This window comes from Nelumbo lutea, chromosome 3 (genome assembly GCF_056320005.1).
Source record: "Nelumbo lutea isolate HS-2025 chromosome 3, American lotus-T2T, whole genome shotgun sequence".
Taxonomy (NCBI): Eukaryota; Viridiplantae; Streptophyta; class Magnoliopsida; order Proteales; family Nelumbonaceae; genus Nelumbo; species Nelumbo lutea.
Window position 1 is genome coordinate 71,798,575 of NC_142686.1, and position 15,353 is coordinate 71,813,927.

Sequence of the window (15,353 nt, forward strand, 5' to 3'; positions counted from 1 at the left end):
GATTTTCCAAAGAGGCAATGATATAGTAGTGGGCAAGGGAGTTTTTCTCCTCCCATTCTTGGTATTCTCTTCTACGGGCCTCAGAAGCCCTATTTTCCGGACGATCCGGGGCAGGATTCTTGGCTACTTTATCCAACTTTTCAAAGGTTAAGACCAACATAAGGTTCCTGTACCAGTCGGCATAGTTTGGGCCCTTAAGCTTGTTGTCGTCAAGAAGCTTACCAAAAGATCCGTTTGCCATTTTCTGATAAAAGAGCAAACATCAGTTCACAACCTATTTTGATTCATGTTCATTACATAGATATGGATTTTAACCTACGTTCCAATTCCATTTATTCATCTTTGAGATTTCCCTCATTTCTTAGTGACGGAGACTACGGGTTGCCTCTGGAAATGTGGAAAATCACATAGGTGCATGGAGTCAATTGTTTCAGTTGCATAACCCCACCACCTTTCTGTGAAGGATCATATCCACTCATCATATGAGTTTTCCCTTTGGCCTCTGTTAGGTTCAGAGCCGTTTTCAGGTAAACCTTTCTGTCCAGTGAGTGTTTACCCATCGTATTCGTGAATGCCAAGGTACCGTGAGAGAGTTCCCATTTTCTGGTGAAGCCCCTCCCACAACGGTCTATGACACCCCTATCATCTTATGAAACTCTCAGACAGGCCCAACAGCAAATGGATAGCCCATTTTTTGGTGCGTTTCTTCATTACTGAAGGACCCTTCTTCATGCTAATGATGGAAGACCTTTAGAGAGTTCATCGTATGATTCTCCCTATCACTTGCACTCTTATTAGCTAGAGGGAACATTTATTACGCTCTAGTTTGTTTTAGGTCAAACCAAAGTGGCTTCCACTGGTTTTCATAAAGTTAGATTTCGGTGGGCCTTAAATCGGCTAGGGTTCCGCACGTAACCTCTTGATGAGGTGTGGGGCCCGCCACCGAGGGAGGTCATCCAATGACCAAAAAGGGACACCATGGCAATGATGTGTGCAAGAGCCACTGTCGATTAAGCATGGGCCAAGCACTTATGGCCCATGTACGCAACACATCACACAACCATACATCTCATGCAGGGATAAATTGATCCAATCAATTAATCATCTGTAAGGACCATTGGAAGCCCATTTTAAATCCATAATATTAACCATAAATATTATCTAGGTATATGGGTTGAATTAGGGTTACCCAGTTCGACCCATATAGTTTTATCCTTTGAAGTGGGCTTTTAGCAGTTTTAACTATTTAAAACTAGGTCTTTACAGGTTGGGCCGAATTAACCATTTAATTAAATATCAATTCTGCCCATTAGTGGGAAAATTAGGGTTGACTTTCAGCCTTGATTAAACCCTAGATTTGGTCCAAACAGTTTGAACCAATCTTGGTTCGAATGGGTCTAGGGTTTGATCTTTAATTAAATGTTTAATTCAAGAAAATAATATGAAATTAAAGAACTGATAAAAGAAAATCAAGAATCAGTCAAATAGGGCTGTTCGCACAATCCATTTTGCAAAACAGAGGTTATATCACAGATTGCAGTTTCACAAACTACAAATCGCAGGTAGCGAATGTCCCATCTGCGAAATTTCCTTCCATGCGCCGCCATCTTCGATCCAAAAATAAAATAAATAGAAATCCTATTTTTATTAATAATTACATCAGATCGAATGCCTATACATTCAGTCTAAAAATAAAAAAAAATTACTTACAGACCAAAAGTAATAAATAAATCCAGAAACTGCAAATCTTGCAGGTTCCTTGCGCAAACCAAGAATTCGATCTCCTCTTGTACGAACAACCCATAAATCAAGAAAATCATAAAGAGCTATTCTAAATAATAATCAGATTTATATAAAATTAATTTCAGATTATTTGCCCATCAAATTGGGAACAAATTTTCCAAAACCGATATCTGCGCAAATCGGGTAGAACACCTTCCGCCCATTTGCGTAGGTTCAGATTTGAAGCAAATTGGTTCAAGATTTGAACCTGGCTCTGATACCACTGAAGGAATAGGATATCCATCACATGGACGCCCAAAGATTGCGGAATAAGGGGGCGAATTTCAAAAATTTGTCTCTCCCTTCAACTGGGGATCGTATTCCCTCTTTAGAAAATCATATTTTCAAGGATCATTCTTGAACCATAAACTGAACCAGATCTGAACCAAAAGGAGTAGGGAGGGATTATACCTGATACGGAGAAACAATATCTCCCAATGGAGGTGTTCACGCCCAAGGAATGATCCAAAATCTGCTCCCACTGAAGATGGCGCAGTGCAGGATGTCGCAGAATCAGCAGTGTTCTTCCAAAAGAACTTGACCCTTCGCAAGAATCAACAGGATGGCTTGTGAATACAGCTCCAACCAATCTTTTCTCCAAAAGATTGTTATCAAGATTGAATCTTGATTTCTCCTACAGAGAGGAGGATATCGAACTATTGGAGGCGGCGGCTGCAGGAAGGAGGCGGCAAGAGAGTATTCGCAGGGTGCATAATTCTCTCTTCTTGTGATTTCAGCTGTAAAGACAAGAGTGTGTTGGTTGCATGTCTAAAGGCTGCCGCCCTCTCCTTTTATAATCTTAAAGGGATCAACTCCTAATCCCATTAGGAGTTGGTGATCCAAATCATATTCGGATTAGAAGTCCTTTTAAGTGATAAGGGATAACCCTTATCTTATCTGCAGATCAGATCAGCCATCTCTTAATCTAATTAGGAGGCTTCTAGATCTAAATCTTATTTAGATCTTGGACTCTTTAAGTGGATAGGGTATGGGCCCAATCCTATCAGCTGATCCATCTCAGAATTCGCCCCTTTAAGTGACTAGTCAAACCAGCCTAGTTCGAAATGGGCTTAAGGCCCATTTAAGGTTATGTATTCACTTAGCCTTCCAAACTGTTGCCCAGTTGGGCTTCCTTGTATGGCGTGGGACCCAAACATTGATATACACATCAGCCACATGGGTTCGGCCCAGCCTTTGTTACAAGGCCTGGCTGAATACACTGTTATGGACAGTGCACCCCCTGAAAACCATCTCATGGTCACTATGGGCCCAACACTTACCCTAAGTGGTCCCTCGGTCAAGCCACCTTGTAACACCCAGGGATTGTGGGCAGATGCAAGATTAGCCCATCATGTATTATCCTCAATGGTTTTACACTTAAACCTCTTAGCCCATAATGATCATGCACTGCCCGACAAGAGAGGACCTCTCCCTTGGCTACAAGGAACAGTGTTGCACTCTCTGCTTATATGGATCCCGGGAATTAAAACCTTTTGCAAATCATTTAGAAACCATTAAATATATACTTTTATATCTCATATAAAATATATTTTGCAAAACAAATCTCAACATTTGAAATCGGCTACCGGTAGTCTTGGTTTCCATTAGTGAGAGTGCATCCCTGATCATTACCTTTGTCCGACAAAGGGGCTGATCCTGTCACTATGATCACCCACTCAAATGAATTCTCAGACTGTCCCAACATACCCAGGTTTTCACCCCCATTAAGGGTCTCACTGATTGGTACATCAAAGACAGTCCAATCCAATACATAGTGCAGTATCATAATCGAGTCTAGGGGTCGGGTGTAACTTTTCAGTTTTGCCCATCGATCTCTCCAAGGTCTAGGGCAATACTGGAAATCTGGTACAGTTCAAAGGTTCAATTAATCCTACACTGTATGTGCCTAGGGTCTCACCCTGGCAGCTGAGATAGGCCACCCCATCCGACTTGGTGGCACCACAGTGTCAGCCTTGTCAGGATAGGTGTCCCTAGACCGACCCACTGACTGTGAACATTCTAAACTAACACGAGTCTCATTAAGTGTCCAGTTTAAGGGTATTATACAGAAACATACCAAGGGAACATGAATCAAATATGCACTTTTATTCATTTACAATAAACTCATAAAGTACATCATTTTGATTGAAGCTATGGGCATACAAAACTGTCTAACATTGGCCGCCAAGATTGATCCACATGAAGCAAGCAACAAACAGAGATTCCAAACCCTTCCAGTAGATCGTGATGTTGGTGAGAAAGAGAGTAGGGCGGCTCAAGATTTTACTAGCAACCTGTTATAAACTAGGGTAGTAGAAAGAGTGAAATCTGTAACCCTAGGGCCGCCTTCTTTTATATCTTATATAGTTTACACTCCTTTTCTAATTAGGAGAGAATTTATCCAATAAATCCTTCTAATTGCAATTAGGTCCCTAATTACGCAGATTCGGACTATTGAAGTAGAACTTTAGGAAAACCAATTCTAACTACAGCCTCAACCGTTTGGCCTCCAAGATTTATCCACATGAAGCAAGCAACAAACAGAGATTCCAAACCCTTCTAGTAGATCATGATCTAGGTGAGAAAGAGAGTAGGGCAGTTCAAGATTTTGCTAGCAACCTGTTATAAACTAGGGTAGCAGAAAGAGTGAAATCTGTAACCCTAGGGCCGCCCTCTTTTATATCTTATATAGTTTACACTCCTTTTCTAATTAGGAGAAAATTTATCCAATAAATCCTTCTAATTGCAATTAGTTCCCTAATTATGCAGATTTGAACTATTGAAGTAGAACTTTAGGAAAACCAATTCTAACTACAGCATCAACCGTTTGGCTTCCAAGATTGATCCACATGAAGCAAGCAACAAACAGAGATTCCAAACCCTTCTAGTAGACCATGATCTAGGTGAGAAAGAGAGTAGGGCGGCTCAAGATTTTGCTAGCAACCTGTTATAAACTAAGGTAGCAGAAAGAGTGAAATCTGTAACCCTAGGGCCGCCCTCTTTTGTATCTTATATAGTTTATACTCCTTTTCTAATTAGGAGAGAATTTATCCAATAAATCTTTCTAATTGCAATTAGGTCCCTAATTATTACAATTTGGTCTCTCTGCTAAGACTCCTCTTAGTAAGTACACCCTCCTCCATACTTTGTATTTTGCCCTTTCATGTGTGTGGCCTCTTAGGTTCAATGCTATTAGGCAGTGACAAATGATGCCGGACTCCTTCAGCATCCTAGACAGAATTTGTACTTGAATTGACTCCCTTGAATGTGAATAATCAAGCATTATTTATAGGGGTTCCACAAACCATGGGTGATACCTAACATATGGCAATATTGTCGCAGCCACAGAAAGATTCTTGATTTTTGTGTAATTGATGTTATGTTTCTTCATCTTCTACGTTTTTTTTTTTATAATTTTTTATATTATTCTGCAAAATATCTATCTTTTTTTTTGTAGTTTCTGTTATTTTTCTTCCTTGTCTATGTTTTGCTATAATTTTTGTCCATTTTCTGTGTATTTCTTTGGCTTTTCTTTTTGTAATTTATGTTATTTTCTTCATTTTCTCTGTTTTTCCCTAATTTTTTTTACAATTTTTATTTTTTCTGTATTTTGTATTTTTTTATACTTTCTGTATTTTTTTATAATCTATGTTATATTTTTATAGAATTTATATATGTCTCATTTAATGAATGAAAAATCGATGGGTTGGGTTATGGAGGGTTTAGGTTGAACTCAGCCCATATGTATCAATGGGTCATTAGCGGGTTGGCAGGTCAGGTGGTTTGGGTTTTGCTTCAACCCAAACCAACCCACCCTAACGCGCCCAATTGCCACCCCTTATACCATATTTTTTCTGCAAGTCAAAAGGGAGCAGCTGTTTCACCTTTGGTTGATTCTGGCCTGGTTTTCAAGTGATGTCTGGCCTCTGGGTTAATTTCCATAAAAGTGAGATTTCCCCGTATGTGAAGTCCAAAATATTCTGGAGCTTGCTTCTGACTTGGGTTGCAAAGTGGGTAACCTTTCCATTAAATATCTGGGACTACCTATTGGGGCTAAATGTACATCTAAGTCTATTTGGGAGCCGGTGGTGGAAAGATTAAAGAAGAGGTTAGTTGGCTGGAAACCAAAATACCTATGAAAAGGTGTCACGGTAACACTCTGAAAAGTTCCTTGGCAACTCTTCCTATCCACTTTCTTTATTCCAATCCCAGTTCAAGTGGCTGAAAGGCTGGAGAAACTGGAAGGGACCTGTTGTGTGGCAAGGAAGGAGAGCAGAAAATCCCCCAAGTCAATTGGGATTCTGTGTGCAAGTCCTTGGCTGAAGGGTGGGGGGTTAGGCATCAGAAATTTGGGGCGGATGAATAGAGCTCTTCTAGGAAGATGGTTCTGGCTATTTAATGCTCAACCTCGGAGCTTATGGAGAAATTGTGGAGAAATTTGGTTTGAGTAGCAATGGTTGGGACCCAGGTAATAGCATCTCTTCTTTTGGTTGTGCAGTCTGGAAAGGAATTGAGAAAACATTCTCAAGTTTTTGAAAGAACAGTTAGAGAGGAGGCGAATGTTGCTGGATTCTTTGGACTGTGTTATGTGTGGTCAGGAGGCAGCGTCAATTGATCATCTTCTTGTGCTCTGTAAATCAGTCAGTCTCTTAATTAATCATTTTTTTTTGGATTGCTGAATGTTGGCTGGTGTCAGCCAAGGAGTTTGTTTGAGATGGCGTAGTCCAGGAAGTTCTTAGGGTTAAATCAGAAGGAGAAGCTACTGTAGAGCATAGTACCTCATTTTATATGTTGGGTGCTGTGGAAGGAGAGGAATAGAAGGATTTTGAAGGGAAGAGTTGGGGAGTAGATAAGGTGGTCCAGCAGGCAATGGCATCTCTTCATTCCTGGTTATCATTGAAAGATCACTTAAGCAGAATTCCACAATCAGTTCTCTTTTCTTTCTTTCTTTATTTATTTATTTATCACTGTACACTATTTGGTCTGGAAAGCTCATTTTTTGAGGATTTCACTGAGATCTGATGTATAATTTCTGGCTTTACATGATACACATAATCTGAGCATTGCAGTATACTTATAATACAATATATTAGCTTACCTTTTCTCAAAAAAGGGATCTTCATTTGGGTTAGAGTGATTAGCCATACAGTCCATTGGATATCCTCTTAAACTGAAGGAATAGTTATTGCATTCCATCATTATTTGATGGTTATGTCTACTTCTATCAAGGCAGTGAATCTCCTAAGTGAGGGCAGTTTAGCAGCTGGTCCTAAATAGTGAGTAGAAAATGCATTTATCTCAAGCTATAAACTTACTTGCCTCTTTCACTATGCAATTGTGCATGGGAAAAGCCATATGAAATTATTTGTTTGGAGTTCAAAACTATCATCCAATATGTTCTGTTTTTTCTTGATCAGAGTTTAATGGCTGTAATGGCTTCTTGAAGGAATAAGAGAGAAAATTGGGAGAGAAAGAAGAGAGAAAATACCTGGAATCACTCACAAGGTGCCTAGAATCACTCTAGGGCATGGGAATCACTGACAATAGCTAACATAAGTTGAAGAAAACTCAATAAACTTCATTGCCTTTGTATAAAACGTCCGTACATATTTATAGACTATATACTCATAATAATCCTAGGAGTCAAACTGTTAGACTCGTTATAGTCTTAGGAGCCAAACTGTTAGACTCGATCCTAGTAGGACTCAAACTAAGCTGCCATATCCTATTTCAATTCAAAGAATACTCAATAACTCTAATCCTATTTATGCAATGACTTTGAAAATTTAAATACAAACAAACTATAACTAGGCAATCAAAGCCTATTATTAGACCCTACAGAAAAATTATAAAATGGTAAAAATACCCTTGGTGTTCAATTCAATCCAAATCCCAAGTACCATCACTAAGCCATATCAGGACCTGTTGTAAGGCCTTCTTCTTTCTAGAATAAGTCTTCAAGGGTGCTGATTGATTCATATCATCTCTCCCCATCTTGAAAGAACTCGATCCCGACGAGGAATTTTTGATACCCTTCTGTAACAGTAAATATTATTTCATCATCCTAAACATCCTCTAGAATGTCATTTGGAGCTGCAATAATTGGCAATTTAGGTATAGGAGTCTTAAAAGAATCCACATGTTCGTGGTAAGGTGTCAAGTTCTTAACATTGAAGATAGGACTAATTCCGATGTCATTTGGCAACTCTAAAACATATATTAGAACTTATCTTCTTGATGATTTTGTAAGGATTGCCACTCTTTGAGTGGAGCTTCTTATACACCTTTAGGAAGACACTTCGGTCGTATACATACCATAACCATGTCTCCCTTTTGATGATTTGCCAACTGTCAATGAATATTAGCTCTAGCCTTGTACAAATCATTACTCAATGTAATTTTCCTCCCTAACATCATCATGCATCTCTCTTATGTTCCTAGCAAATGCTTCTGCTTCAATGCTAGTACATGTCTCTGGTGATAAGGTAACTAAGTCAATTGGCCGCTTAGGCTGAATTCCAGTCACCACTTCAAATGGACTTCACCACTCGGCTATTGAAAGCACTAGATCCCATCTAGAAGTATGATCACCAACTAGACACTGTAGATCTCCCAAGATTTTATTTACTACCTCAGTCTGACCATCTGTTTGGGGGTGAAATGATGTAGAGAATTTCAGTTGAGTATTGAGTGATTTCCAAAGTGTCTTCCAAAAATAACTCATAAACTTGGTGTGCCGATTTGATACAATAGTAGAAGGTACTCCATGAAGTTGAACCACTTTGAAAAATATAGTAGCAATATGTGAAGCATCATGCGTTTTGTTGTAAGGTAAGAAATGAGCCATCTTGGAGAAATGATCCACCACAACATAGATTGTATCGTGACCCCTAGCAGTCTTGGGCAATCCAAGGACAAAATCCATGGATAGATCTTGCCATAGTTTATGAGGAATAGGTAGGGGTGTATATATAGCCCAGTGTTCTGCTTTTGTCCTCTGGCAAGTTGGCATGTTCTGCATTGCTTTATTATACGAGCAACACCATTTTTCAAACTAGGCCAATAAAACCTATCTTCCACCATAGCGATGGTCTTCTCTCTACCAAAATGACCTGCCACACCTCCAACATGTAACTCCCAAATAACAAAGTCCCATAAAGAGGTATTTGGTAGACATAAGCGGGTATCATAAAACAGATAACCATTATGTAGTGAAAAGGAAGGATATTCATCTTGCTTCCCAGCTTGTAAGCCAATATAGATGATGCTGAAATCCTTACAACCAGAATATTCTTGCTTTAGTTGATCAAAACCAATGACTAGGACATTCATGTTATGAAGTATGTAAGCCATCCGACTTGGCGCGTCTGCCACTTTATTCTCATTTCCAGCTTGGTGCTTAAGAACAAAGGTGCATTCTTGTAGGAACGAAGCCCACTTCCCATGCCTATAGTTTAGTTTCTTTGGGTTCCATTACTTTAAAGCTTCATGATCTGAATAGAGCATAAACTCCTTGGATATTAAGTAGTGTCACCAATGTCATAGAACTTACACTACCGCATATAACTCCTTGTTGTAAATTGAATATTTCTGCTTGGCTTCATTTAGTTTCTCACTAAGAAATGCAATGGGATGGTCTTCTTGCATGAGAACCCCTTCAATTCCTACACCCAGATGCATCACATGCCACTTTAAAGACTTTAGAGAAGTCTGGAAGTTGTAAAATAGGTGCCTCCTGTCATTTTCTTCTTGATAGTCTGAAATGCCTTTGTTGCTGCCTTGGTCCAATTAAATTCTCCTCTTTTCATTGCATTAGTAATTGGAGCCATGATAGTGCTGAACCCCTTAATAAATCATCTATAAAAAGTTACTAGGCTATGGAAGCTTCTAACGTCTTGAAGATTGGTATGGAGGGGCTATTCTAAGATAGACTTTACTTTCTTGGGATCAACACTTATGCCTTTAGCAGAACAACAAACCCCAAAAATATAACTTTAGCTGACATTAAAGAGCATTTCTTTAAGTTGATACAGATTTTGTCTTGGCATAAAACTCTCATCACTTGATATAGATGATCAATATGCTCTTCTGGACCATGGCTATATATAAGAATATCATCAAAATAAACAACTAGGAAACGACCAATGAAGGATCGAAGTACTTGGGTCATCATCCTCATGAAAGTACTAGGGGCATTGGTTAGTCTAAGTTGCATAAGTAACCACTTGTATAAGACATCTTTTGTCTTAAATACAGCCTTCCACTCATCTCTAGGCCTAATTCGTATTTGATGATAGCCACTCTTTAGATCGATCTTAGAAAAAATGGTCGCTCCAGTCATCATATCAAGCATGTAATCAAGCCTAAAAATTGGAAACCTATACTTGATAGTAATCTTGTTGATTGCTCTACTATCAATGCACATGCCAAGAACCATTTTTCTTTGGAGTGAGAAGAGTTGGAACAAACACATGGACTAAAGCTTTCTCTAATAAAACCTTTCTTTAGGAGGTCATCAACTTGTTGTTTAAGTTTAACTTGCTCTTAGGGTTCATATGATAAGCTGGTAAGTTGGGAAATTGTGACCCTATCTGCAAGTCAATAGCATGTTGAATGTCTTTCATGGGAGGTCACTCGGTAGGTAGCTCTTCTGGTGCCAAATCTGAAAACTCATCCAACACTTGGACCACTTCTTTAGGCATTTCAGTACGTGGAACATTTGGTTGCTTTACCTCCTTGGATATTACAACATATACAACTCCTATCTCCTTGCTTTCTACTTCAAACTCTTTTTCGAAGAGCAAATGCAACGGTGTTTTCTTAGATTCAGCAATGGGCCCTTGGGTTGTGGTATCCTTTTGAGGTGGTCTGGCATGCCTTTTAATAACTTCTGGTGACATTGGCTTATAACTCACTTCCCATTAAATAGGAAGTGATAGGTGTTCTCCCTTCCATAATGGTAGATATCCCTATCATACAACCAAGGCCTTCCAAGCAATATGTGTGTAACATTCATAGGAACAATGTCACACCAAATAGAATCAGAATAACTACCATAAGAAATAGTAACAAGGGCTCGTTTAGTTACCAGAATTGTTGTCTTGTCAACCCAAGCAATCTTGTATGTTTTTTTTTTGATGTGGTTGTGGTGTCAACTTTAGCCAATCCACAGTGCCTTAAGAAATCACATCCACACTACTGCCACCATTTATGATAAGCTTACAATACTTGTCTCCACTCTTTACTACAGTTTGAAATATTGTTGTATGAAGTCAATCTTCCTTGATTTCTTCCTTTGGGGATGCAAGAATATGCTAAACTACACCAACATAGTTGCTATCTTCATCTAAAGCATCACTATCAGTGAAGGAATAATCCTCTTCAGCTAAGTCATCACCTGGGTCACCTACCGCTTCAATGCCTTCTTCATAAATGATATTAAGGCTTTTGGTAAGACATGGTAAGCCATATGGCCCTTTCCTCCACATCTAAAGCAACTAACACCACTAGCAACTGATTTACTCTTATAGTCAGCCCCTTGATAAGGTCTAGACCGACTAGGCTTATTAGAGCTGGCATTAGAATATTCTGACCTAGAAGTCTTTTCCCCATCAGATTGCTTACGAGCTGCATACTCCCCAGCTTGTGATACAAATTTTTTTGTATTTGTTTGCTTTAAACTCTTCTCAATTTTGACAGCAGCTTGGTAGGCATCATCTAAGGCAAAGACTCGTGTAGTTACTCTCTCTTTCTTGATTTCAGCCCTTAGTCCATTCTTGAATCGAGCCAACTTTTCCCTTTCACTTTCAGTAGTATCACATCTAATAGATAATTCATCAAATTTACGCATGTATTCAACTACAGATAGCATACCTTGCTTGAGGTTAGTCAATTCCTAACTCATCTTGGAAGTCCATTGGGAGGTACTTGTCCCTCAAATGTTTCTTCATTTCTGACTATGTAGAAATAGGACCATCACCTCTATTCTCCAATTGTCTCTTCATGCTTCTCCACCATACTTTAGCATGACCACCAAGCTTCATACCTGCAAATTTTATCCTCCAATCACCAGTCACGTCATTCTAGTCAAAATATTCCTCTAGTGCAAACAGCCAATCTAAGAAAGATTGAGGATCTAAGGGGGTATTCTATAGCGTAGATGAGAAATTGGGTGGTGTGTTTTCATCCACACCACACCTCCTCAACAAGGTAGTTGTTTTGCACCGTGGACAAAGATGTGTGGATTGAACCAGATCTGATCCGTTTGCATCCTTAATGGTGGGAAATGGTGAACAATGGCATGCTTCTACCCAGCAACGGATTAGCCTTGTAATGGCCAATGAAACCAAATGGTAAGAGGGAAATATTGCACAAAAGAATAAAATCAAAGTGACCATGGAATATGGAGATGTACATCTGACGGTCCAATGATGCAGCGGTGTTTGGAGTAGCAACAGTGCCTGACGTGAGATAGAGAGGTAGCAGACTTGAGCTTCACAATGGCGAGCCCTAATTGCGACAGTAATATGTTGAGAGTAGTGAAGCATGGGAAGACACACTATAGAGTAGTGCGAAGCATGGAAACAGATCCGAGATAAATGTCCATGGTAGCAATGGGCTGTCCATGAGAAATAACCATGGACGATATTTTGCCCTGTGGTGTAGACTGATCCACGATATAGTGTGGTTCGGTCCACACCATAGTGCAACTGAAACACTGGTTTTGGGGTGGTGTGTTTGAAAATGTAACATCTCGTGGTGTATCCGCACTCCCTAAATCTCCATTGAAGTCAGAAACATCCACCTTTACCTTCTCGGTCATATCATTTGCATTAACCACCATGTTCAGCTTGTTCCATCATCTCATCAAACAGATTTGTGAGTGATGCTTCTTGATCAATCCCTTGCTGGGTATTTTGGGCTTGATTAGCTTGTTCAGGTGGTACCCTTGTGCGGTTTGTAGCTTTTTGTCATCCTCTAAGATTAACAAATCCTTCATCTTCACCATTATCATCTTCATAGACAGCTCCGTTGTTTCGTCCTCCACCCCTTTCATTGATTAGGGGTGCTACTTGTTGGATTTCTTCTTCTGTAGCTTCTTGAAGTTCTTTTACTTGTGTTTCAAGGGTTCCAACTCTCTTGCAAAGGGTAGGAATCAATAAATCTCTTTGTGCATCAGTCAGCCTACCCTGTACTGCTTGCTACTACATGTAGCCATGATGATAACAGCCTATAACCTTGGCTCTAATACCAACTGATGTAGGGCCAGCTCAGTTCTAGTCCTTAAAGAATGTTGAATGGTCTTCTTGGTCAGAGTTTTATGGATATGTTGATGACTATAATGACTTCTTGAAGGAATAAGAGAGAAAACAGGGAGAGAAAGAAGAGAAAAAATACCTGGAATCACTCACAGGATGCCTAGAATCACTCTAGGGCATGGGAATCACTCATCATAGCTGGCATAAAGCTGAATAAAACTCAATAAACTTCATTGCCCTTGTGTAAAACGTCCATATATATTTATAGACTCTAAACTCATAATAATCGTAGGAGTCAATCTGTTAGACTCATAATAGTCTTAGGAGTCAAACTGTTAGACTCATACTAGTCTTAGGAGCCAAAAGCTGTCATATCCTATTTCAATTCAAAGAAGACTCAATAACTCTAATCCTACTTATGCAATGACTGAAATTTTAAATATAAACAAACTATAACTAGACAATCAAACCCTATTAAAAAAATATTAAATGGCAAAAATACCTTTGGTGTTCAGTTCAGTCCAAATCCCAAGTACCATAACTATGCCATATCAGGACCTGTTGTAAGGCTTTCTTCTTTCTAGAATAAGTCTTCAAGGGTGCTAATCGATTCCTATCACATCTATATTGGATTGTTTACATGAATCCTGTTTTGCCATTCTGTTCTGTTTAATGCCATATCCATTCTTACATTATGGGTGCCAGAATGATAGAGGGAGCCTTGCCTATTTAACACCATAGCTGGGTGGTTTTGTGGTGGATCACTTCCAGTGATTGTTCTAGCACACCCTTGCCCGTTTGACTCTATACTGGGGTTAAGGTGTAGCACGTTATTTCCAGAGGACACACTTAGCATGAACACAAAAAGAGTATAAGTCTTAGTGCCAGCTGCCAAAACCTAACACAAACCCTCCTTTAGTTGGGACTGGCAGTGTAAGATGAGCTCACACTGGCGAAAAGATTTTTCTTTTCGGTTTTAATCAGTATCCCAAAATGTTCTTAAAGAAAAAAGCCAATACATGTTTATATGAACATGCTCATGCTATATATCATCTCTGTCTAGTACATTCATGTAAACTCCATTTTGTATTAGGTTATATCTAGGTAGAAATCCTATTATTTATCACAATTTTCTTTTATTTGCCTCAGATTATGGAGATCCTCAAGTTGGTTAGAAGAGAGCTAAGAGGAGAAACTATACCAGTTTGATGAGCTCTGTTGTAAGGTAAAAAAGTTTTGGTGTACCGTTTAAATCAAAATGGAACTAGATTCGTGTCTGGACCAATTCCTGGATACTACAGAATGGATTTGGAATTTTTCATGGGGTAACATGATTAAATGTCTCAAATCTTCCCTCTTCATGGGGATGGAAGCTCGAGTCCAAAAGCCCATGCAAGTGTTCAAAGTAAACCAACTTTTGGGGGGCATTTTTCTGAATTAAAAATTGAAAGGTTGGAACAATAATGTCAGTGAAAAACCTTTACGGGTTTACCATGTCAGTTTTACCATCGCCTTTGTCTAAACAATGAAGATTGACAATTTGTGACAACACACGAACTAAAATGTATAGGGCATATTAAAATAGAAAGTACAGGGTATATTTTGAGGATGGCTTTTGCGGTATGAGCTCTAAGTTCGGTTCTTCATGATCTTGGATATGCAGGTTTTGTTTCTCTAAAAGAACTCTAGTTATACCCAGAAGAGTCGGGGATAGGAGAAATTCGATGCACAGATGGTTATGTCAACGTATATGACAAATTCATCTACTTCCACTGTTCCACAGGAAAACTCAATCAGGCCCAGCTCTCATGACAGGTGTATTCTTTTTTAGTAGAGGATTTTGATTCATTCATTTCTTGCATATATTTCGACCAAAATGTATATTCGTCATTTTTGCAAGTAAGCGATCAAGATGAGATATATACCAATGCATTATTTATGAAGGTTGTGTTTTTTTTTTTTGGGGGGGGGGGGCGATGTTCTTTAGGACTACTTCCAAAAAAGTGATGTTTTCTAGGTCTAGTTTGAAAGGAGTACGAGTACAAATATATACAGTGCAAATACATACAAAATTCAAGGTTTTACACTCTACATATTTGTTTGAACACTTTTCAAACTGGTCCTTAATATTAAATAATAATTTTGTAAGCCCCTTGTGAAAATATGAAACTAAAAAAAAAAAATAGTTTTTGACTCGCTTGAAGTCATGTTTGTTGGTATCGGGTGCATATATATATATTGGAAATGGATGTGTCACAATGTGATTTGGATGCACACGAATACCGTGGAAAGTTGTCAAGTTTCGAAAAAAAA

The 15,353-nt window shown here is 38.9% G+C and overlaps 1 protein-coding gene across 4 annotated transcripts in view; it reads left to right on the plus strand.

Annotated features, from left to right (window-relative positions):
• The window catches only part of LOC148865468 (myosin heavy chain-like protein), a 38,551-nt gene extending 23,406 nt beyond the window's left edge, over positions 1 to 15,145 (plus strand). For 2 of the 4 annotated variants that reach the window (XM_088975236.1, XM_088975237.1), the window contains exons 5-6: positions 14,190 to 14,265; positions 14,704 to 15,145. In XM_088975236.1, the coding sequence (XP_088831362.1) occupies positions 14,190 to 14,249 (60 nt within the window). In that variant the 3' untranslated portion in view covers positions 14,250 to 14,265; positions 14,704 to 15,145. The remainder of the gene's footprint in view (positions 1 to 14,189; positions 14,266 to 14,703) is intronic. The other 2 variants (XM_088975238.1, XM_088975241.1) reach the window with 1 other exon arrangement.
• The last annotated feature ends 208 nt before the right edge of the window (positions 15,146 to 15,353 follow it).